The sequence below is a fragment of the Cetorhinus maximus genome, chromosome 30, assembly GCF_964194155.1.
Source record: "Cetorhinus maximus chromosome 30, sCetMax3.hap1.1, whole genome shotgun sequence".
In the NCBI taxonomy this organism is placed as follows: Eukaryota; Metazoa; Chordata; class Chondrichthyes; order Lamniformes; family Cetorhinidae; genus Cetorhinus; species Cetorhinus maximus.
In genome coordinates, this window is record NC_135908.1 from 4,388,906 (window position 1) to 4,414,706 (window position 25,801).

The window sequence follows — 25,801 nt, forward strand, 5'->3', positions numbered from 1 at the left end:
GTGCAAGGTTACAGAGATAAGGCAGGGGAATAGAAATAGGTAGAATGCACTTTCAGAGAGCCAGTGCAGACTCAATGGGCTGAATGGCCTTCTGTACTATAAAGATACTGTGATACTGTGAGATTTCTTTCTAGTATAAACACCCCCAGTACACCTTCACTTTATGCAGGTTAAAGGAACAAGTGGGTTACTCTTCACTGGATTATCCAACATTTTAACTATTGGCCTTAAGAGCTCCTGTAATTCTTTGCGTTCAAACAAAAGCCAAGTGTTGGGCAACTAAGCAAACCAGATAAGTCGAAAGGTGATTTTGAAAATTGCCTGCTGCAATCCTTCTCCATTCTGCACACCATGGCTGAGCAACATACTGAGCAATTCTCCACAAGGAGGAGGTAGTTAAATATCAGGCCTCAGTCCAATCAGCTCATTATGTATCAGCCAGAAGAAAAAGACACACCTCGGACCAGACGCCTTGGCTGAAAGGCACCAAAATGCAATAACGGGACAATAATGACTTCAAAACAAAAGGAGCAAGAGGCTGGGAATGAAAATGAAACACAGATCATGAGGTCGATCCTCGACTTCGCCGTCCGGGAAGTCTGGCGAAGGGCATCTTATAGAACCCACCAGATTTTTATTCCATTGATTGTTAGCCCGAGGCCAATTCATTGATTGTTAGTCGGAGACCAATTCAACGTGTGCAGTGTCAGCCGCGCCCAATGGGTTGCAATCCTGCCTCTGAGTCAGAAGGTTGAGGGTTCAGGCCCCACTTGAGCATAAAGGTTTTGGCTGACACTCCCTGTGCAGTACAGAACGCTGTGTTCTCGGAGGTGACGTCCTTCGGATGAGGGTTTAATCCGGATCCCGAGGTGCCCCTTCAGCTGGATGTAAAAGATCCCATGGCATCCTTGGCAACATTTATCTCTCAACCAACGTTCTTAAGCAACAACAACTTGCACTCATGTTAACATTGCAAAATGTTTTAATGCACTTAGTAATGGAACTTCTGAGAATAATAAAAAATTTAACACCAACTCATGTGAGGAAGCATTTGGACAGGTGACCCAAAGCTTGGTCAAGGAGGTAGGTTTTAAGGAGAGGTCTTAAACGAGGAGAGAGGGTAGAGAGGCAGATAGGTTTAGGGAGGGAAATGCAGAGCTTAGGAACTAAAGCACAGCCACCAATGATAGAACAATGAAAACAGATGATGTGTAAAATGCCAGAATCGGAGGCTAAAAGTAGACAACCGGTCATTATCATATTGCTGTTAGTGGGAGTTTGCTGTGCACAGTAGGACTGTTAAAATGTAAAACATTTCTAAATGAGAAACTTAGACTACCACATTGTCCCTCGGCTTACATTTAAATGTGCAAAAGCACAGTATAACTTCCTTAATTAACTATTATAATCAGTAGTCAAAAGGTTCCAAGTTCAAGTCCCACTCCAGGACTTCAGCACAAAAACCTAGGCTGAGAGTCAGTGCAGCACCCAGAGGTGCCGTCTTTCAGATGAGATATTAAAAGTGGGTCTTGCCAGTCCTCTCCCAGCACCAGTTGAAGAACCAGGGAATTCTCTCCCGGTGTCCTGACCAATATTTATCCCTTGATCAACATCACTTAAAAAATAATCAGATGACCTGGAATTTATCTTATTGCCGTTTCTGATCCCTTGCAAATTAGCTGTCATGCTGCAATAGTATTTACACTTCAGAGGTGTTTAATTAGCTCTCAAGCTGTTGGGACACTATATAAAAGCGAGTTCATTATTTTCTTTGGTTAGCTGTGGCACAGTTGGTAACACTCTTATCTTTAAGTCACAAGGTTCTGGGTTCAATTTTCACTCCATGGCTTGAGCCCAAAAATCAAGGCACTCTCAATGCAGTGCTGAGGGAGTGCTGCACCGTCAGAGGTGCTGTCTTTCTGATGATGTGCTAAAGGGAGGCCCCATCTGCCTGCTTGGGTGAATGTAAAAGATTCCATGGCATGATGAGGCCCAAATTGGCCGCCGTGTTTCTGACACTGTAACATTTCTAAGCTTCAAAAAAAAGTACTTCATTGGCTGTAAAGTGCTTTGGAACATCCTGTGAAAGGCGCTATATAAATATAAGTCTTTCTTTCTTTCTGCAGGTGTTCTGTCTTCAGCGATTTCTTGAGCCCTGGACTGTATGAGAAAAAACCAGCTGTTGCCTTTGTGCGTGTTCTGACAATTGCTCATCTGTTTTACTGAATGTTTTAAATTACATCATGTGGGAGTGATTGTTTTGTGCCACAAGTGTTTGAGAAATATGATTTTACTTCCTGTGTCAGTTACTCTGACATAGTTATTCTAATATAATTTCTTTTGCCAGTAACTGTGCAACTATCATAAAGGAAGCAAATCATTTTATGGTAGGACCGTCTTTGGCTGTAGCATTCATCCTTGTTCAGTGCAGGATCATTACTAAGATCTGAGACACGTACACAACCGGTTAAAGTGTAGCTGAAGATGTTATGAATTTCATCTATGTGTTTATTTTTTCAATTTTCTTCCTTTTTGGGGTTTTTGTAAATGGATAATTTAAGGATTAAGGCAAGTGCACTACTAGTGGAGTGCTGCACTGTCTGAGGTGCTGTCTTCTGAAGGAGGCATAAGCCCAGGCCCGGCCTGCCCTCCCGGGTTAAAGTAAAAGATCCTACAGTGCTAGTTTGAGATCCCAGTCTGAGGCAGGTACCTGCCTACACCAGATGCTACTCGTACTGTTGGACTGCTTTCACCAATCAGTGGAGTGGTGATTTGTGCCCCCAAAATGGTTAATGTTTTTTTCCTGTGAAGCTCTTCTTGAATAATTAGCAATTAATTGGTAACAGTCACTTGTTAGTACAGAATTTGAATATTGATGAAAAGGGAGATGTTGCCGAAGCTTTTCATCTTACACTCATCAGGACAAACAATTTATACTACAGGAGCAAAGGATGCTGAACAATCCTGAGTGCGCTAATAGCTACACTAACAATCAATTTAAGATCATCAATCGAGCTCGAAATGTGGCTCATTTATGCTTGCTGGAAGTGACATAAATTCATACGCATGGGTCTATTCTCTGCCATCAAAAAGAATATGTTCAAGCCTTGAGCCTTTTTTGAAATACCTGGAAACATGGTGGGGGGCTATAGTTCCACATTGCTTTCTCCATGGCAATGCCTCAGCCAATCAAAGTTGACTTGCCAACCAATCAGCATCCTAAATCATTATGATTGTTTGAAATTTGGTATTCTTGTGTTTGTCCTGATGAGTGCAAGACGAAAAGCTTCAGCAACATGTCTCGCTTTTCAGCAATAATTAATGAGTAATTATTTTCTAACTGAAGCCTTTTTTGGTTTACTTCATGCAGGGAAAGTCATGCACCTGAGATCTTGCTACACAAGACTTGATGGGCAGAACCGATGATGGACCAGCAGCCATGGTGGAAGATAACACCAAGGTTGAAGACATCTGGAGAGAAGGCAGTGAGACAAATTCAGGAGATCAAAGTCTGATGCACATAGGAGGAAGGAAAGACAAAGGAAGATGAGGAGTTCCACAGTCTCAAGATTATGGGAAAGAACAAACAAAAGTAAAAGACAAGTGGATCAACTTTTAACAACAACTTGCATTTGTATAGCTCCTTTCACCCAGAAAAAGCATCATCAGACAAAGCATGACACTGAAGCATTCAAGGATGTATTGAGACAGGTGACCAAAAGCTTGGTCAAAGGGGTAGGTTTCAAGAAATGCCTTTAAATGAAAAGGGAGAGGCCACAAGTGGTTTTGGAGGGAATTCCAGAGCTTTGGGCCCAGGCAGCTGGAGGCATGACCACCAATAGTGGAGCATTTCAAATCGGGGACGCAACCAAATGTAATGACCTTAATGCAAGCAAACTTGTTCTCATTCAAAATTACCTCCGAGCCAATTAGACGGAGAATGAGCCCCACGGTGGGATTGGTGTTGAACGTTGTTCTCAAGTTGCTGCCCTGTGAAGAGACAGAGAATAAACATTGGTATTTTTTGTTACCTGTAATATAAAGCAGTAGGTGACTCCCAAAAAGAGAATAGGCATAGTGTTTGATTAACTCCTTCAAAAAAAAAGGAGCTGGATAAATATCTGGTTGGAAGCAGGATTGAAAATTAAAAGGGAATTCCACAATCCTGGGTTTCAGTGGATAGCTGAGATCACAGGGTGTAGGGAGGACAATACTTTGGTCTAGGTCTAATCTCTGTGAGCTGAGCCCCTTGCTGTGCCTGCAAAATTACACAGGATAGGCATGAGAAAAAATACTTGTGTTTCTAAACAGCCTTATCATTGAAACACTTGAATTTCTTTGAAATGTGGTGACAACTATGTAGCAATTGTGAAGCTCTTGAGACAGAAACAGTTATATATTCAGCCAGAGACATTTAGAATTAGAACTGCACGAGCTGTTAAACATGGATCTTTTATTATCTCTTCTGAGCAGACTCCCTCTGCTGGTACATGTGTGTGTACGGTAGCCTCAAGTGGACAAAATGCACAATGCAACTTTCAATACACTACAGTAATGTGCCACAAAAAGCAGTGAGACAAATGCTCGATTTATCTGTTTTGGGTAGGGGTTTGTTGAGGGCAGGTTGTTGGCTTGGATACCAGGAGGAACTCCTGGTGCAAATATTAATTGTAGAGAACATGTGTTGAGAGTGACTGGTAAGTGTAGGGCAATAGTTACAGGAGAAAACTAGAAAACAGGAAAAGATGGCATCTACAAGTCTTATGAGAAAGTCCATGTTCACCTATAGTTTATACCTGGATAAACATTTTATCAGGTAAGTTCAGGAAGGGCATGGAGTCAGCTTAAAAGTAGTTTTCTCATAAATCCAACAGTTCTCTGCAAGCTGCTGAAAAAAAGAGACATGCTGTCAAAGCTTTTTGTCTTGTACTCATCAGGACAGATGCAAAAATATCAAATTTGAAAGGGAGCAACAATTTAAGGTGCATGAGACAGGTGATCTCATTGATTTTCTCATGAAATATAAACTGTTGCTCCCTTTGAAATTTGGCATTCTTGCATCTGTCCTGATGAGTGCAAGATGAAAAGCTTTGACAGGTTGTCTCTTTTTGCAGCAACACTCAAATTCTGCACTGCCAAACGAATAGTTCACTGCATCTTAACTTGGTTGTAAAAAGGGTGTGAGAGGTGCGTTAGAGTGTGATGCTAGACTCCTCATTCCCTTTCTTTTAACATATAGGCTTCCACCCCACCCACACACTGGTAAGTCCAGTTTTCAACCTTTTCCTGACACCCCCGCACCCTCCTAAAGTTGCTGGAATACAAACTCCACTCCAGGCTGCCCAAAAAGCCATCTCTCACATCCAAGAACAGAAATGAGAATTGATGGGCTATTTGACTGTGTAGGTCAGCATTGCTGAGGTGCTCCTTCTCTTACCTGGCACTTTCTGGGCGGTCCCTATATCAGAAATGACAGGGGTCGATAGATACCCTCCTTGTCTTTCTTTAACATTGCTCCACCTCTTGCACGATGCATTTCGGGACTCATGTCCAATTAACGTCCAAAGAGGAACGACACTCACCTGCACAGGTAGGCCATTGACCCACAATCCACGGCCTCCACTTTCTGCCATTAGCTTGTGGTAGGCGCCCTGGTCCAGAGGCACCACTGAGAACCCCAGTGGGCTACGGATGTACCAGCTGACGGTGTTCATCACTGTCATTGAGAACCATTGCAATAAAACATGTCAGTCACATTCCATTCGGTCACAGCACAAGGATTGTTTCCATGGCAACAAGAGCAGGCCATTCAACAACAACAATTCGCATTTTTATAGCATCTTTAACGCAGTGAAACCTCAGAAGGTCCTTCAAAGGAGTGTTATCAGGCAACATAAAGGGATAATAGAACAATTGACCAAAGACTTTGTCAAGGAGGAAAATTTTAAGGAGTGTATTAAAGGAGAAGAGAGGGACGGAGTGGGTTATGAAGGGAATTCCAGAGTTTAGGGCCTGGACACCAAAGGCAAGGCCAGTATTGTCTGTTCCACCATTCAGAAAACCAATCACCACCCCTGCCTCATTCAGTTAGACCATGGCTGATCTGTCTCTAAACTCCAATTATCTTGGTTCCATATCCCTTACCACTTGCCTAACAAAAATCTATCAATCCCAGTTTTGACATTTTCAGTTGACTCCAACCTCAACAGCCTTTCACAGGAGGGAGTTCCAAATTTCCACTTCTCTGTGTGATGAAGTGCTTATTGACATCATGCCTGAACAGCCTAGATCTAATTTTAAGGTTATGGTCCCCTTGATCTGGACTCTCCTCCCTCCCTCCCTCCCTCCCCCCGTTTCTCTTCCACCCACAGGAACGAAGAGTTTCTTGAAACACTGGTTCTGGGATCACAGGGAATGACTGAGATCTAAGGGTGAATTAATATTGCTTCCGCTTTGCAACTGTGACAGTATAACTCCAGGCTGAGGCTGAGGTACAGATCTCACTTTACAGCGCACTCTGGAGGAGACCTCCTGACATTGCATTAAGTAAACTCCCAGTGCACCATCAATCTGAGGGGGATCTGCCGGACTTTGGGGCCATTTTATAAAACTTTAAGCATAGTTTCTTTTAACAGCTGTGTGCTCAGTGCTGGGAACAAGTACCCACACACAGGACTCTATGCTGAGCGAGCGAATGGAACTTTGCAGCTAACAGTAAAACAAGGGGCCCTATCAGCTGGGAACTGTGTTCTGCAGTTAATGGCCTCAGACTATCTGAACCCTATCACCACTAAAACAGTCCAGGAACAACAATGAAATGAAGCAGCCCAGCTCCCCTCTGAGATCATCATCAAACAGGAAATATACTTTTCTATTAACCCAAGCAACTGCCGAATTCTAAAAATACATTTGTGAAGTTAATAGTTACAAACAGTCAGCTGGTTAGTTGTTTCACCATGTGTCACCACACCCCCGCCTCCCACACACACCCGCACATACACACAGACAGGATTATTCCCTGATGCTAACTTCATTACTCGGGGAATGAAATTGGTTCTGTCTCTGGGCTAATGGTTTCTGTCTAAGAGCTTCTATGAAGTGAGTGACTCACAGGGACCAATCAGGTCCTCACTAACCTGCTCAAACTGGGAATATGCTACGGAAAAGCTGCTTTAATTTGGTGCAAGTTCAAATTCCGGGGAACTGTGAGGCAGCTCTGGGCACTTACGTTGTTAAACCTGGCTCCCTCACATCACGGTGATAGCCACACACAGTTGGGAGCCTCAAGTCTGCCCTGCATTTAGCTGTCCAAATAAACAGGTTAGGTAAAACAGCACATCCACAAATTTAACTGGAAGTGGTATTGGGCACATTAACAAAATATTTGTGAGATTCCTCTCCTCACATGGTGAGATCACAGTGATGTCATGCCCAATGACATCATTATGATGCCATAGTTCAATGATGTAATTGTGATGTCATGCTATGGTAACATCATGGTGATATGATACTTTTGTAATGTCACTGTGAGGTGACATGTGATTGAGGCATTGTGTTTTGATTACATCATGGTGATGTCATGCTCTGATGACATCATCATGATGCCATAGTTCAATGATGTCACTGTGATGTCATGCCCCAGTGACGCCATGATGACATCTTGCCTCGGTGATGTTTTGGCAACGTCATACTCCAGTGGAGTCATTGTGATGCCATGATCCATTAACGTCTCAGTGATGTAATGCCCCAGTGATGTCACAAATTCAGGCATTTATGATGTCCCTAGAACATTGTCATACCCCAAAAAAATCATTTACACACAAAAAAGGCTACCTGACAACAGATGTTTCACAGCACTACAAAGTTCCAGTGACATCATGATTTGGTGACCCTGCCCATGAAGCACTCTGCCCAGTTGGTGATGTCACAGGAGCACAACATCTTGATGACATCACTGAATATTTGACATCGTCATGTCACCTGATCATGATATCACAGAGATGTCTGTGGAGTCGAATATCCAATAATGTCGCCACGCTGAACTAGCAACTGGACCCACTGTTCCCTGAGGCAGATTCAGAGGCATGTGAAGAACTGGACACATGATTCAGGCACAGTTTTCACAACGGCAGGAAAAGGGCAGGAGGGTGGCCCATGGAGGCTGCTCTGACTTGCCTTCCCCAGGGACCTAAACCTAAAGATCAAACTTCACTGAACATTAAGGTCACAAACTGCCTCTGTAAAAGCACAGCTTTACCATTCACAGCTTGTAGTGGACAAAACTGTGCACATACCTGTGGTAATGGAATAATACTCGAGCACGAGTGCCGCTCCTGCAGTGAAGAGGGTAGCACAGTCTCGGCCCTGGAAGAGGAAGGAATAATTCCAGACTGGTTGCTCCTGAGGGACACCTGCATGGGACACCTGCAAAAAAACAAGAAATAAGACACATCAATCATCATAAAAAGAAACTAAAGAGCTTGCATTTAAATAGCGCCTTTCATGACCTCGGGACGTCCAAAGCTCTTCTCAAGCAAATGAAGTACCTTTTCCAAATGTAATGTAGGAAACATGGCAGACTATTTCCACATAGTAAGCTCCTGCAAGCAGCAACGAGATGGCCACATAGATTATTTGGTGATGTTGGTGGATCACATACTGGAGTAAAACCTGGCCAAAAGATCATAAGATAACTACGGAGGAAGAAGAGCATTCAGACAAACTCCATCTGATTGCTTATTTAAATAACTGGAGCTTTTAACCCCATTACTCTGTGCGCAAAAGCACTCCAGTTGTTGATCACTCTCCCTAACACCAGTCCTGAAGTTGCCTTTTACTAGTTTGAACCTTTGTCTGTTTGTTGATATAGCGTTTAATTTTTGAGTGTTTGATTATTTATGTCTGTTCTATGTGCTGTTAGTCAAGCCTGGGTGTGGTTACTGAAAAAGAGCAACTAAACTGAGGGTAAGCTGGAAGCTTGTGTCTGTAGACATAAAGCACTGAATAAAACTCCTGTTCAGACATTGAAACAAGTGTCATCTCTGCACATCTCCAAGACACAAAACACAACAGCTCTATTTTCAAATTTAACTTGAAGTAGTTTTCTGCAGTTACCTTTAACCATCCCGTGTATAATCTTGTACGTCTCTATAATATAACCACCTCTGGGTCACTACAAAGCAAGTTATACCTTCACTTTGCACCAAAAGCCCTGAATCATCCCAGCTTTAGCTGATATTGAGATTGTGGTGTAACTATACTGAATGAGAGGATTTTCGCTACACTTTTTTTAAGAGCAGAAATCACCCCTTTAAAAGCTCTGAAGTCATTCTTCCCATTTTAACTGTGACCCTACAACAGCAATTAGAGAAAAGCAAACAAACGACAAAAAATGAAAAATCAATGTATTCACCGAGGAGAGGCTCAGGGTCGTCACTGCTGACCTTTCTCATCAAACTGCCATCAACTTTGCCGACTGGGACCCCTCTCGGACACTGGGAATGTGAGGCTGCTGCTGACAGCTCCAGAACACATCTCCCCTCAGGTACTGATGAGTGGCATGCCAAATTCTGTCAGCTACAGCTCGCAGGAAAGAGTATGGTTCAGGCCATCAATATACGAACACACGAATTAGGAGCAGGAGGAGGCCACTCGGCCCCTCGAGCCTGCTCTCCCATTCAATAAGATCGTGGCTGATCTGATGGTAACCTCAGCCCAACATTCCCAGGTACCACCCACACCCGCCTCGATAATCTTTCACCCCCTTGCTTATCAAGGTTCTATCCAGTTCCGCCTTAAAAACATTCGAAGGCTCTGCTTCCACCACCTTTTAAGGAAGAGCAAGAGAAAAAGAGGTTTTCCTCATCTCTGTCCTGCCAATATCTTGCCGTGTGCCAGAGATCAAAAACCCACAGGTAACATCTAGCATGAAGTCGGGATAATTTTCCTCAGTCTGGTGGAGCTTCCCTACGTGGGGCTGAATTATCCGGTCCTGTCGCGGAGGGGGTGGGGCAGGAAAATGTAGCGAGCCCTTCAAAAGCCCGTCGACTCTGACGGGACCGGAAAATCCCGCTAGCGGGACCGGCCATAAAATTCCACCTTTGGAGTCTCCCTTGCCGAAAAATTGCTTTGTTCCGCAGAGGGAATAGATTGGGACGTTTTGGATTTGACGAGAGGGGGACTGGTGTATCATCCATTTCAGCCCATAATAAACCTCAGAATGCACGGACAGGTGGAAAAAGGAGGCGCAGCTATTCCAACCCGCCTCTCTGAACATCCTGGAAGCCCCTCACATGCCGAAGTGTTCATAATTGTGCAATCCTTTTATTATTTTATACTTCATTGTTATTTTAATCGTCGTCTATAACTGTGTCGTGAATCATGATTACTTGCTGCATTTGTATCTTCATCGCGATTTGCTTCATGCCTCCATGATGACTTTCCAATAAAGCAATTATCTATCTTTCTATCCACCAATAGCTTGAATTATTTGGAAGTGCAGCCAGTGTTTCTGTGTGGACAGTTGCAGCCGTGCATTGTGCAGCAAGGATCCCACAATTGCCAATGGGGTGGATAGTCAGTTCAGCCTTTTTGTTAGTCATAGAAAATAGAAATTGCAGAAAATTTATGACATGGACCATTCGGCCCATCGTCGTGTTGTTGTTGAGAGCACACATTCCATGGTGAAGTGCCTGAACGTTGTGCGGATGGTGGAGTGTAGTGGTAATGTCTCCGGACTTGTAATCCGGAGGCCTGGATGAACTTGGGGAGGAAAGGGGTTCAAATCCCACTACGGCAGCTGGTGGAATTTGAATTCAATTAATAAATCTGGAATCAAAAAGCTAGTCTCAGTAATGGTGACCCAATTGTTGTAAAAACCCGCCTGGTTCACTAATGCCCTTTAGGGGAGCAAATCTGCCGTCCTTACCTGGTCTGGTCTACAGGTGACCGACTCCAGACCCACAGCACTGTGGTTGACTCTTAACTGCCCTCTGAAATGGCCAAGCAAGACACTCAGTTCAAGGGTAATTAGGGATGGGCAACAAATGCTGGCCTTGCCAGCGATGCCCACATCCCATGAAAGAATAAGAGGAAAAAAAATAAGGAAGATAGGATGAAGAGTTGATAAGGGAGAATAATTCATTCTGTTACACCTGCAAAATAATTCTGTCACATGGTGGTACAGACGCATCTTTGAAAGAATAAAGCCAGCCATTTCCTGACAGGAATTTTGTTTGGAGGGGAGGAGCTAGAGATGGACAAGCAGCTGCCAATCTCCGCAGAAAATACCCTCTAACTGACCTCAGGATGGGGATTGCTCGACATTGTCTCCCTACGTCTTTGCCTGCTTCCCTTTTACTGCACCCAGGGCAGGATTAACTCACTCACTGTACTGATTCAAAGTGATGGATTTGTGCCTCTACCCTCCAAAGTATCATAAATGTCACTTTGCTAGTGAACGAGTCTTTATCAGAGTCTCTGTGAATGACTCTGTGGGGAAACCCTTTGTCCATTCACAGCATCGATCACTATCTCAGCAATCACTGTTTATATCACAACTAGGGAGCTGCGGAACTGTACAAGAGTCACAAATTATTAATTCCTTTTAAAGCAATCCGGATAAATTCCAGAGGACACAATGAGTTGTTCCCATTCCTTTCAGAACCTCACACCAGGACTTTGGACAGCTCTGGAAATGGATCTCAATTCAGTTTAAAAGGGAGAGAGTTTCAGTACCAAACAGTCTGGGTAGATGGAGTTAAGATACAGATCAGCTATGTTCCAATTGAGAGGTGGCGCAGACCCCAAGGGGCTGAATGGTCTCCTCCTATCCCTATTGATGTTAGGCCAATTATTAAGTTTAAAGCTGAGATTAATAGATACTTGTTTACCTTTGGTGGGAAGAGGGGAAGCAGGGGAAGGGGGAGATAGACCAGGGGGAGGGGGAATGGGGGAGAGGAACAGGGGGATTGGGGTAGATGGAGCAAGAGGAAGGGGGGATAGAGCAGGGGGAAGGGGGAGATGGAGCGGGGGGGGGGGGTGGTAGGAGGGGAGATGGAACACAAGGAGGGGGAGAGGCTGCAGGGGGTGGGGGTAGATGGAGTGGGAGAGGGGGAAATGGAGCACGGGGAGAGGGTGCAGGGGGAGTTAAGCCACAGATAAGCCAGGCTCTCATTGCATGGTTGTAATAGGCTTGAGGGGCTGAATGGCCTCCTCCTGTCCCTAAAATCCCTATGAGATTGGTCATTGTAAACTCAGGGTGGTAAATCATCACGCTGAATGCATGACTGCCTGATCCCTAACCTCAGAAATGTTCTCTCTACAGCACCAAGGGGACATTTCACCACCTCCTTCCTGTGACCTCTTTACATGAGATGTGCTTTAAGCAAGAACACAATGATGATTTACCACAGTGCAGGAAAGTGATAAACGACAGTCCAGAAAGATTGACTTATTGAACAGCATCAGCTCTCCTATAGGGCAGGTTTACCAGCATGGAATTCCTGTAAGAAATGTGTAAACCTGAGATAATAAGTGGAATATTCATGAAATCCTTTTTTTGGAAAACAAATTACATATGGACTAGACCAATATCCTGAAAAAGCACGAGTAAGACAAAAATCAATCTTCCCCTAATAATAATTACCACTGGCCTCTTGGCCTCTCAAGCAATGTGTGCGTTTCACAAGAGTATAAATATTGGCCAGTCCTGGCAGTAAAAAAAAAAAGATCCATTTCTGAGACAAAAAGGCTTAGCTGTGTTGTTTTTTAATGAATAATTTGTTGCCGGGTGTCCCTTGGCTTCTCCTGTCCGCTTTCCTGACTGCTTGCCTCTAATCTAGTAACCGGAGGTGACGACTGAGCAGGGAATTACATCTTTCTGGAATGCTGCCATTAGGAGCTGACTGTGGTCGGAATATGAATTTCCTTCCCTCTCCCTCCTTCCACACACTGAGCAGCCGACCACCATCGACTCTAGCGCTGAAGACTGAATAACACAATAATCAATGGAGGTCTACAGTTTAGAGCTTTTACTGTTAAGACACAGATAAAGCAACAAGTAAAAGGAGTGAAAAAACAAAACAAAAACAGAATTACCTGGAAAAACTCAGCAAGTCTGGCAGCATCGACGGAGAAGAAATCAGTCAACGTTTCGAGCCTCCATGGCCCTTCGGCAGAACTGAAAGGAGTGCCTGAGTTAGCTGCTCTCAGCTTGGGTCTCGCAGTGAGCCACTGCTATCAGCCCCTGGGTCCCTCTATATTGACTAGGAGAGAATCAGCCAGAATTCCTGTTTCCGTGCACTGTTGCCTGTTGCCTGGAGGTGCCTCATGATAGCAATTCGCTTCCTGTATCGTTATGTGCTCCTTTTAATTGAAATGAGTTGGTGGTGAAAAGGAGCTGGCAATTCGCTATTGGCCTTTCCACACCACCACCCAAGAGAAATTTATACCCCCCCCCACCACCCCCCTCCCCTCCCACCCACCACCACCTACCCCCCAGCCTCCCCCATGCTCTTTTCAGCCTGGGAGCCTCTGATGTCTCAGTTCACCCTTGCGTTAATAATTCAATCTAGACAGGTCCAGTCATGATAACACAACAATGTTATTTATGAGTTCGCATCTCTGCTGGACACAGCTTACAAGAGTGGCCTGGTCAACATTTTTCCCTTGACCAAAAGCACCAAAACCAGATTCACCGGTCAGCCACAGACTCCCTTGTGTGAGACCATGGGGTACCATCATGCACGATGCAAATGGTAATATTTAAAATTTCAAACCCTCCTCTCCAGTGGATTTGGCCACATGTGTTCAGAGGTTTCAATGGGCAGGTGGAAATGGGAGCCATGTCCTCAGCTAGTGGCTAATCCTGGATCTGTGGTCAGGTGTGATGGATTGCCTGGGCATAGTGAAGAAGGGTGGTCACCCAGGGCAGAAGCACATGCCCATATAGGCCGGATACAATCATGGGCTGAAAGTCTGGAATTTCCAATCTGCATTTCCAGTGAGCGTTGGAGTTGGGCTGATAGTTTGCAAATAAGCAGACAGTTACAATGACATTCCTTTGTCTGCTATTTCAGAAAATTCACTGACCCGCTTGCTTTTAAATGGGTTAATGCCGCTGCTAAAATAGCAGGCACTAGATAGTGTCAGAGCAATGTGTTAAATAGTTGATAGGGCAAAACTTCAACATTGCTGAAAAGATGAAAAAAATGTTGCTGAAGCTTTTTGTCTTGAACTCACTGGGACAAACACAAGAATGTAAAATTTCAAACAATCACCACAATTTATACTAATTACTACACTTTATACTAATGTGCCATGCTGATTGGTTGGCAAGTCAACTCTGGCTTTTTGATTTTATTTATTTATTTTGTTTTGCCTCAGTCAAACAGAGCCGACAGGCCAACCAATCAGCACCCTTTTCTCCTGAAGTGTAAATTGTTGTGATGATTTGAAATTTGGCATTCTTGGGTCTGTCCTGATGAGTGCAAGGTGAAGAGCTTCGGCGGTCTGTCTCCCTTTTCGGCAATAATGTGTTAAATGCTAATATCAGTAATTTCAAGATTCTGTTGCTGAAGTTGGAACATAGCTGACAGGCTGAGGAGTCATTAGGGATTAAGCCTGATCCGGTGTGGAGATTTTTAAAAGGCAATGGCTGGCAACTTGACATAAATAAAATGCTGGAAATAATCAGTGGGTTCACCACCTCTAAAGGTGGGTTGATGTTTGGGATTGTAACTCCTTCCCTGGAACCCTCTGAACCATCATTTCGTTCAGGGAGGGGAGTTGCTATGCTACTTGCTTTGCTTCCAGTTAGCAATTCATCCTGTTGATAAAAGTGGAACATTTGATTCATGAATTCTTTTACACAACAAATTATGATCTGGAATGCACTGCCTGTAGCGTTCAATTGTTCTGTGTTTGATTGTGAGAGTCTGGTAACTGATCTATGCACACTGTGCTTGATTAGTCGAGGCTGGGTGTTGATTCAGAACTAAGTAAACAGGCACCAGAGGAGCTACTAAAGGTTGAGCTGTAAGCATGGGTGCAGACAGTTTGTGGCTGCAGAGATATCTTAAAGCAGTATAAACAAAACCTGTTGCACACTTAGAAACTGGTGTCATCTCTGCATGACTTTAAGACAAATCAAACATTTAAAATATGCAACACTGCCTGAAAGGGCAATGAAAGCAGATTCAATAACTTTCAAAAGGGGGTTGGATAAATACTTGAAAAGGAGGAATTTCCTGGGCTATGGGGAAGGGAAGAGGGGGCGAAATCGGTGGCTCTTTCAAAGAGATGGCACGGGCACGATGGACCGAATCGCCTCTTGTACTGTAAGAATCGACATCAGGATTTCTGTTCTGTCAACGATAAAGTGAAAAATGCTGCAAGACGTGTGTTCAGAGAGTGTCAAACTAAATGGAAACTGTTAAAGACACTCATGGTCTAGATTACTGACGGTTGTCAGTATGATTCTCCTGAAAGATGCACAGGGAAGCAAAGATAATGCTGCATTTTATAGTGACAGAGGGTGACAGTAAAGCCTTTAATTCCCCAAGCTTGCTGAGCAGACAGCAGCACTGTGAAAGTGCTTGGTAGGAGTGTGCCTGAAAAAGGGTAATACACAGGAACATCTGTGTTCAAATTACAGCAATGCAGCTGCAGTCCATAACCGAAACAAACTGGGGCTAAACTCAGGTTTCATTCCTCCACAACAATGCTAATGACATATTCAGATCTGCACCAACAGAATGATAATATCTCCAAACCTCCCTTGGGCAATAAAAGGACAGCATCTGAAGCCGTCCATTTAAAGTAAGAGCCTGTACAAACTGCAACTGGGAATAGTTGTGTCGGCCTACTGTATTGTGTAATGGTTCGATTGTAATGAAGGTGACGTCTGAAGCAGAGCTGTGATCCAGAATTGGCACATGAGCCATTTTATGTAGTTACGGTTGCAGGGTAGACCTTGTATGCAGTCACATTGCCCATGAGTGCAACACTTACCTCTTGTGGAACCACTATCACCCTCTTTTAAACTTGCCCTCTTCTCTGGCTAGACCCCTCCAGCTCTGTCTGCAAGGTAAGTGGTGGTGTGCTGTCATTCCCCAGCTTGCCAACCTCTCTGTGGCCTGCAGAACTCAAGTCTGGCTCCGGTGGCCCCTGCCCTTCTCCCTCCTTCTAATACCTCCCTCACTCCCCCACTGTTAATAAGTACACAACATAACAAGTTAAGAAACAGGAGTAGGCCACACGGCCCTTCAAGCCTGTGCCGCCATTCAGTAAGACCATGGCTGAACTTTGACCTCAACTTCACTTTCATGCCCAATCCCCATATCCCTAATTTCCCGTACTCCTCAAAATATCTATCGCTCCCTGTCTTGAATATACGGAATGATTCAGCATTGGCGTACGGAAGCAAAACATTTGCTGCTGCTAACTGGTCAGCTAACTCTCTCAGCTATCAGCTCTGAAGGAGAGTCATACGGACTCGAAACATTAACTCTGTTTCTCTCCCACCACAGATGCTGCCAGACCTGCTGAGTTTTTCCAGCATTTTCTGTTTTTATTTCAGGTTTCCAGCATCCGCAGTATTTTGCTTTTATGATCAGCTATCTCACTTGGCAGCAAATTAAGGATGGTATTGCCCTGGGAGTTGCCACCTAAAGGACAATATGTACAATCATAGCCCTCTAGGAAAGGGAATCCCAGGCCCCAAACCTCCTTCCACTCCCTTCCTGCCCAAATGGTGGTGCCATGCTAACATTCCAATCACCAATAACCCTTCTAAACCAAATAAGATTGAAGCAACCCAAAGACTTGCTGCACAGATCAATAAGGGAAATACACTAGTGTCGCACCCTTAATCAAAGATTTGAAATGGGAATCTAGAGTAAAGGAGGCAGAAAAAATAGACAAACCATGTTCTATAAAATGTCTAATGGGCCGGTGGGAATTGACAGAAACAATACCTGGTGCTCTCCGGCAATGACAATACATGAGGCCGCCACACACACAAACTACAAAGACCATCTGTTTCCAAGACAGTGTATCAACAATCCCTCTTGCCAAGGACCAATCCCACAATGGGACAAGCTGCCAAAGGAAATAGTCCCAGCCCCATCACTTGAAATCTTCAAGGCCCAGCTTTAGATTATTCCATTTATAAGTTTTCATTACCAGGACTCGTGCCAGCGGGTCATGTCTGGTTAACCAGCACCAGCCACATGAATGTTGCTGGAATACAAAATGTTAGTCTGTGATGCCAACGCATCCAAAGCAAAAATTAAAAACATAAAATCCACCTCTGGCTACTCCAACAACTCAATCTGTCTGGAGAAACCAGAAAGGTGGATTGTCCTCCCTAGAGCAGAGAAGGTTGGGGAGATTTTAAAGGAGTTCTCAAAATTGTGAAGAGCCTTGATAAGAGTAGATATGGAGAGACCGCTTCCAGTGACAGAATGGTCAGTAAACAGAGGAGACAGAGTTAAGATAATTGGCAAAAGGACCAGAGGGGAGGGGAGGAGAAATTTCTTCACACAGCGAGTTATGATGATCTGGAATACGCTGCCTGAAAGGGTAGTGGAAGCAGATTCAGCCATTTTCAAAAGGTAATTGGATAAATACTTAAAGGAAAATAAATAATGCAGAGCTGTGGGAAAAGAGCAGGGGAGAAAGATGAACTGACACAGGCACGATGGGTCCAATGACCACCTTCTGTGCTTAGCATTCAATGAAATTATATTAAAAGCCCATACGGTACTTTTAATGCCGGTACCATCTCCACAGTGTTCCTAACCTCAGATTCTCCAGCCCACCTGCCAACATGCCACTGTCTTCTACTAGCTCAATTCTGATTGGCTCCTTCAATTGCTACACAATAGGTTAACACAGGTCAGCTGACTGCAGTTCAGCCCAATGGACCGATTGGATTAGAGTGTCCATGATTGCAAAGCTCATGAGAAATGGGTTTATAAATTATTTCTATTTCTCTTTTACTCTTTCAGCACTTCAAGAGCTGGCCAATCTCTGCAGAGAATCACTTGCCAACAACAATGTGCATCTGCACAGCACCTTTAGTGTAGCAAAACATCCCAAGATGCTTTCAAAGGAGCTTTATAGGACAAAACTTTGACCCTGAGCCAACATAAGGCAATATTAGGACAGGTGACTAAAAGCCTGATCAAAGAAGAAAGTTTTAAAGAGTGTCTTAAAGAAAGAGAGCAAGAGGTGGAAAGGTTTGGAGAGGGAATTTCAGAGCTTAGGGCCCAGGCAGCCAAGTTGTTTCAACGAAGCAGGAAGAGAGAGTAACACAGTAATCAAAGTGAAATCAAAGGTTACAAAGATACTGGGTGAGAATTTCCATCGGGTTCTCCCATTTTCCCTGCATAACCTCAAGATTCCCCAGTGAGTCTTCGAACCCCCATGGAAATGCCCGACAATTGTGTTTGTATTTGAGCCAGAGTAGTGCCATCTCCACATCAGTCCCAGCCCATTGAGGCATCTTGACGTGAGTCCTACCTGTGGGTGACCTTGGCTGGCGTGATGAGGAACATCAAAAAAGGACCGGTACAGGCTTGGGTACTTTATCACGGTGGCATTAATACCAGCCAGCCAGGGAGACTTCATCAATATTGCGTCTCTGGTTAAAAAATGTACAGATAGATTAATATCTTTACATCTATCATACTTCAAAAAATTAAATGCCCCATTGTTATCCCTCTGGTGACGTACTCCTGTGTGGCTCACACTTCACCATCCAGTTCACCACTCCTAGAGAGGGACGCTTTACAAAATTGACCCTCGTTAACTCACCCCCAATTGTGGGGAAGGAACCTGTCTCTCCTGACACCTGGGTTTAAATCCAGGCTGGTGAACACCAAACTGTGCCGCCATTACTTATTGATCGACTCAAAGAGTTTCCACCAGTCTACTTGTCTTTGATGGGCCTTGGCCCTTCACCTAGTTTCCTCAATTAATATACATCAATCCACAAGAAGACATCATAAATAATATAACTGTGCTTTGCAAAGTAGGCTCCACTGCATTCATTGATTTTAATTGAGAAACTGAGGTGAAGGGCTAAGGCCCATCAAAGGTGTGAAGACTAACAAAGCACTTGGGATTGATTAATAAATAATGATGGAACAGTTTGGATCCTTGCCTGGTATTCAACTCATGGCAGGTTTCCCAATTTAGGTTCCACTATCAAAATCTATATATACAGAGAGAGAGAAAGAGGAACAGAGGGAGAGACAGGGAGAGAAAAACACAGAGAGAGAAGAGAGAGAGATATGTTCTGGATATGATACCTGATCCTGATAAATTACTAAAGTGAATGCTTTAACCAACTGGCGACAATCGTTAAAGTCCTGATTGCAGTTTCACCATCTCCATGGAAATCACTGGAAATATTAGTGTCGATGTGACTCTAATGTGCTCGGGTTCCATGACAACCACTGCCAGTCAGCTAAAACTGCAGACAGAGCAATCTTGAGAACTCTGGCTGTCAGAGATGGAGCTGGTCTCCAGCTGTAAGTGCTGATGGGTAAGTGACGGGCAGCACTTATTTCTTCGAAAGTGCGAATCTAGGTGGGGGTAAAGGGACAAAGGAACCTCAGAGCACAAATGCACCGATCACTAAAGGTTGCGCCACAGGTTAGCAAGGCCATAAAAAAAAAAGCAAACCAAGCACTAGGTTTTGTTTCTATTGGGATAGAATTGAAAAGTAGGGAAGTTATGCTAAACCAGTATCAAATCTTGGTTAGACCACACTTAAGGTACAGCGTGCGGTTCTGGTCACCATGGGCGGAATCTTATAGAGGGGACGGGGGTCTCAGCAACCGCTAGAGAGCAGGTGAGACCCCTGCATTGCCTCTTTTCGGGAAGGCCCGCCACTCAGGCACTCGACAGGCCAGCAGCGCTTCTTCCCCTGGGATCGAATACCCTGGGGGCAGAAGTCCCGCCCACTGAGAGTTGCAGGCCAATCAGAGGCCAGCAGCTCTTACCACACCAGGGGCCTCGGATCAAGGAGGGGCCCAGGTGAGTTACGGTGGGAAGTGGCTAACGGGGTGGGGGTTGTGGAGGGTGGGGCAGGCGGGTGGCAGAAAGGGCAGGGGCATGGCTCTCAGTAGCAACCCCCCCACCCTCCTCCTCGCCCCTTCCCGATGCCAGATCCCTTGATCAGTGCCTTTGAACAAGGGACCACCACCATCACCCCACCAAGCAAACACACCAGGGCTTGCTTGTCATGCTCCCTGCATGGTGAATCCTCCACCTACCAATGGGGCAATGCCAACAGCAGAGGGATAAGGCCCTGAATTAATTGTCCACTTAACAGCGTCAATTGGCGATGGGGCAGAAAGGCCCTCCCGCCATGAACTTAAACAAGGTGGAGGTGAGGAAGTGGCAGCATCTCCACCCACCACTCTCCGGCCTGATTACATGTCATCCCACCACCAAACTCACCAAGTGGTGGGGAGAGCAGGAGATTCTGCCTTATATTATAAATTGTACACAGAGGCAGTGGGGATGGTGCAGAGAGGATTTACAAGGATGATACCAGAAATGTGTGGGTATACAGATCGGGAAAGGATTGACAGCCTGGGCTCCTCCCTTGAAAAAAAGGAAGGCTGAGGGGTGACCTAATACAGACCTTTATAATGATGCAAGGTCTTGATAGAGTCGATACAGAGGGAATGTTTCCTCTTGTGGGGAAAAGCGGAACTAGAGGCCATCAATATAAGATAGTCACCAAGAAATCCACTAGGGAATTCAGAAGAAACTTCTTCAGCCAAAGGGCGGTGAGATGGTGGAACTTGCAATCACAGGGAGTGGTTGAAGTGAATAGAGTAGATACATTTAAGGGGACACTAGATAAGATATGAGGGAGAAGGGAATAGAGGGTTACGTTGGAAGATTCAAATCAGAAAAGATGGGAGGAGTGGAGCATAAACAATAGCATGGACTGGTTGGGCCGTATGGACTGTATCTGTGCTGCAGATCCTATGTAATCTAATGTAAATCACCCCACACTCCGATTTTGAGCATATTACACTTAACTTAGAATGAGCACTGCAGCATTTTTCAGTGTCCAATCCAACAATGCTTGAATGCTACAGTCAGATTGCATCATGTGGATAGAAATTATTGTAATGTAAATACTTACTTGTAGGATTCATAGTCAGGCACTATTCTGGCCACTGCAAGGAGTGGGCCCTTGGAGTCCTTCAATGGATTCTCCACAGCTCGAAGCAGAACCTGAAAGCAACATGAAACCACTTACTAACATTCACTCAGTGTCCTCTTTGTTTTGTTAACCCAGCCTAAACTCCAGAACACCATAGCCCTGTGAGCTCATCACTGCGGCAGTAAAAGCTGAAATTGTCAAAGTTTCACACAAGGTCATTCAACATAAGAGAAAGGTTAATATTCTCTTGCCCAAACCATGAGCCATGTCTCTTTGAGGGGAAGCTAAATGGGCACATGAGCGAGAGGAGAGTTGAGGATATGGTGGTGGAGTGAAATGAAGAAGGGAGAGAGAAGGCTCATGGATCATAAACGCTGGCACAGACCATGTGGGCTGAGTGGCCTGTTTCTGTGCTGTAAATTCTATCAGACCTTGACTGACTGATTGTGTGTTTTTGGCATTCTCTGTTAGATTCCCAGTTGCCCTTCAGCCCATCTACTTGATGGCTGGGATTGGACAGCCCCTGCCGCCGGCAGGATCTTCCGGTCCCGCTGAAGTCAACGGCCTTTTGAATGACTCACTGCTGCATTTCCCGGCCCCAGCCCCAGCCCCGGCCCCGCCACGATGGGGCCGGAAATCTGCGCCTCACCAGTCTCGAGGGAACCGGGTCGTTTGAGACCTGGGGGAGGGGGTCGTTTCTGTTTTTGCAAGTCTCCCCAGGCCCGTGCAGGTGAAGATCCCACGCTCAGGGTTAGGAGCCATGGCCAGTGGTGGAAACCAATGAATTTTTGGTGGTGACGGTGGAAGAGCGAGAACCTCGAGGGACAGCGGCTGAGGATCCTTCGGGAAGAGGACTTGCGTTTCCTTTAAGCACCCATGAGGAAGGCAACTGGAAACCACCTGTTGTATTCTTTTCCTTAGTCATATTGCTTATTGAAATTGGAAAGGGGAGGCTCCTAAGGGCAACTGAAGAGGAAAGCGCAGAACCGTGAGGTGGGGGGAAAGGAGCTGAAGACCTCCCCTTTGGCAATCACCATGACAACTGCATCAATCTATGTCCTTTATGAAGCCCTTGCATACGAGCCCCAATTTTAAGTTGAGGCGCTTTTGGAATGGGAGGGGTTCGGAGCAGATGGGAATTGTCCTCCTGTGCAGAGTCCAGGAATTATTTTAACTCTTTGGCCTCATTTAAATGATGCTGAACTGTCTCCCAAATGAGGCCCTTGGGAGTGGCGGCATCATCAGTGGAAGTGGGAATTGGGATAAGAAGGGATGCCACAGGGACCCATGGAAATAGTGCCAGTTTAAGGGTAGCTATGGGCAGGGGGATGGGTTACCCTCAGATGCAAGAGCTGGAGGGAGAGGGAAGGCAGCAGCTGGGAAGGACCCAAGGACTCTTTATGGGCTAGGGCATCCGGGAAATCCTCACTTAAGCTGTAAATAAAAGAAAATATAACTTGGCATCTCCTGGCCACCCCTCCAGCTTTTCCTGGTGGCACAACCCCTGTGATATCATCAAGCCATGCAATGATAAGTAAGGCCCTTTGCCCGTCTGGACAAACCTGTGTCTAAATTCTACCTAGTTAAACTGATGGAAATGCAGTTCGCTATCCCACCATCCCCCCTCAGCACAATTTGGAGGAATTGACTGTCCCATTCACCTCGGGTATAAAAACGAGCTTGACAGTATGTGTGCATTCAATAACAACTTATACACCTTTAATGAAACATCCCAAGGTGCATCAACACAGGAGCATTATAAAATAAAGTAGGACACCGATCCACATAATATTAGGTCAAATGATCAAAAGCTTGGTCGAAGAGGTAGATTTTAAGCAGTGCTTTAAGGAGGAAAGCGAGGTAGAGAGGCAGAGAGGTGTGGGAAGGGAATTCCAGAGATTGGGATAAAAGCAAAATACTGCAGATGCTGGAAATCTGAAACAAAAACAAAAATAGCTGGAAAAACTCAGCAGGTCTGACAGCATCTGCGGAGAGGAACACAGTTAACGTTTCGAGTCCATATGACTCTTCATCAGAACTCTGATACGGACTCGAAACGTTAACTGTGTTCCTCTCCGCAGATGCTGTCAGACCTGTTGAGTTTTTCCAGCTACTTTTGTTTTTGTTCCGGAGATTGGGACCTAGGCAACTGAAGGCACAGCCACCAAAGGTGGAGCGGTTAAAATTAGGACTTCCTTTTATGCTTCTGTCTAGACGCTTTCCCACCAGCACTTGGTTGGGAATGGCAATGGGTTCTATCCTCAGATTCCCTGCTGCTGAATTGGTGGGAAGGTGATGGACAAGTCTCCCCGTATCCATCCTCGCTGGCCCGGCTCCCTGAAGCCGACGGCAAACTTGGCATCGATGGTGCAGAGCCTGGGGCCATCAATCGCGAGGGTTCATCACCAGCCACACGTAAAAAGAAGGGACACCAAAGGACACCTTAAGCATTTAGCCGAGAGCACTCGATGACTGAATCTGTAATGCTTTGAGTGCCTCGGTTGCCATGGCACTACAGGAATCTGCAGGCAAGGGCGTGGAGCTGTGGCGGGAGTGGGGTGATGGCAGGGGCTGAAATTACACCAGGTACACACACACATAAGAGTCAACGTGCTCATCTCGAACTCTTCCCGCCTGCTGTATTTTCAGGAGCCGTTAACCAAGTACTTGAAATGAAATATAACCTTCGCTGAAACAGGAAAGAGTACTCCAGACCAAGACAAGAAGCAGGCGTGTTTGAATAATTGCATTTCCAGGTTCAGAGCAATTAGCAGCCTCCCTAAAAACTTTATATCTGCATACATTAATATTAAAATCCTTTGAGTGACATATGCTGTCTTTAGATTTCTCAATACATGTTTAGTGTCAGTGCCTCTGTAAGTAAGGTCACTTCTTCAAGTGAATGTTATTATGCACAAATGGAGAAACTAGGTAACCCCAGGAGAACCCCACCCCCACCCCCACCAGATTTGTATCAGAATTCTTTCCACTGTCATCTTTGTTGTTAAGGAAATGAGTGTGTCTTTTTTTCCTGTCGCACACGTTCCAGATCCCACCTCAAAGCCAGTGAAAGCGAAGCCTTCTTGATGAGGGATGATGCAGCCTTTTCGAACGATGGTGATGTACAATCGAACGCCAGACGGGTTGCTGGGGTGGGGCTGGAGTCGGGGGAGGGGTGGGTGGGGAGGTGGAAAGAGACAAACAAGAAATATCATTGTCAATCAGAAGCCAAAGGCACATAAATACTATGGCTACAAAAGCAGGTCAGAGGATAGAAATCCTGCGGTGAGTAACTCACCTCTTGACTACACTATCTACAAGGCACAAGTCAGGAGTGTGATGTACTCTCCACTTGCCTGGATGAGTGCAGCTCCCACAACACTCAAGAAGCTTGATGCCCTTTAGGACAAAGCAGCCCACTTGACTGGCACCCCATCCACAAACATTCACTCCCTCCACCACCGACACACAGTAGCAACAATGTGTACCATCTACAAAATGCACTGCAGGAATTCACCAAGGCTCCTTAGACAGCACCTTCCAAACCCACGACCACTACCATCTAGAAGGGCAAGGGCAGCAGATACATGGGAACACCAGCACCTGGAAGTTCCCCTCCAAGTCACTCCCCATCCTGACTTGGAAATATATCACCGTTCCTTCACTGTCGCTGGGTCAAAATCCTAGAACTCTGTCCCTGACAGCACTGTGGGTGTGCCTTCACCACAGAACTGCAGCCGTTCAAGGAGACAGCTCACCACCACCTTCTCAAGGGCAATTAGGAATGGGGTGGAATGGATAAAATGAATGAATGGATGAAAATGAAAAAAAAACACAGGAATTAATCCTTGTATTAGTTCCAATAGGCGAGCACTATAGTGACAATCCAGGAGCCTCAAAGGTGAAGGGAAAGTATCGTGCAGTCATTAATACTCATTGTGCTAGGAATAGTTGAGGTGAATAGCATAGATGAATTTAAAAGGAAGCTAGATAAATAGATGAGGCAGGAAGGGATGGAGGGATATACTGTTAGGGTTAGGTAAGGTAGTTTGAGAGGAGGTTTGAGTGCTACATAAATGCAGACATGGGCTAGTTGGGCCAAATGGTCTGTTTCTGTGCTGTACATCCAAGTAATGTTGGGTTCCTACGACATGAAAAGAACCCCACCAATGTATGTTCAAAACTTTAACCTTATGGCTATTTTTTTTTAACTGGACTGTTGAACAATGAAAAGATGGCTGCTACAAGTCACCTGATCACAGGATTGGCCCTTTGTTAGGGAGCTATCCCCAGGAGTTTCAAGAACAAAAGAATTCTTCTCTCAGCTTCTGGAATTTCACACTCCATTGTACAAACCCCTTGTAATCATCGAAAGCAGAGGAAGTGGACGCAAACTGCCTCCCCCATCATAGGCCTTTTGTAATTTGGAAAATGCAACTTCTTAGATTACTTCTCAGGTCCCTCTGTAAATGTAAACTCAGGCACACTGCAGGAATCCACAGAATGATCATCGTCTGAAAGATAGTGATCCACTAAAGAAACAACTTGCATTATCACCGCGTTGTTAACATTGCAATCATCCCAAGGGGTTTCACAAAGGAGGACTAC

At 45.0% G+C, this 25,801-nt stretch overlaps 1 protein-coding gene across 1 annotated transcript in view; it reads right to left on the reverse strand.

Annotated features, from left to right (window-relative positions):
- Positions 1–3,357: 3,357 nt before the first annotated feature.
- The window catches only part of LOC144669932 (coiled-coil domain-containing protein 33-like), a 91,622-nt gene continuing 69,178 nt past the window's right edge, over positions 3,358–25,801 (reverse strand). The window contains exons 5-11 of the mRNA XM_078532215.1: positions 24,250–24,351; positions 21,173–21,264; positions 18,526–18,646; positions 8,295–8,424; positions 5,583–5,716; positions 3,919–3,990; positions 3,358–3,471 (exon numbers count right to left, since the gene is read on the reverse strand). Of these exons, the coding sequence (XP_078388341.1) occupies positions 3,358–3,471; positions 3,919–3,990; positions 5,583–5,716; positions 8,295–8,424; positions 18,526–18,646; positions 21,173–21,264; positions 24,250–24,351 (765 nt within the window). The remainder of the gene's footprint in view (positions 3,472–3,918; positions 3,991–5,582; positions 5,717–8,294; positions 8,425–18,525; positions 18,647–21,172; positions 21,265–24,249; positions 24,352–25,801) is intronic.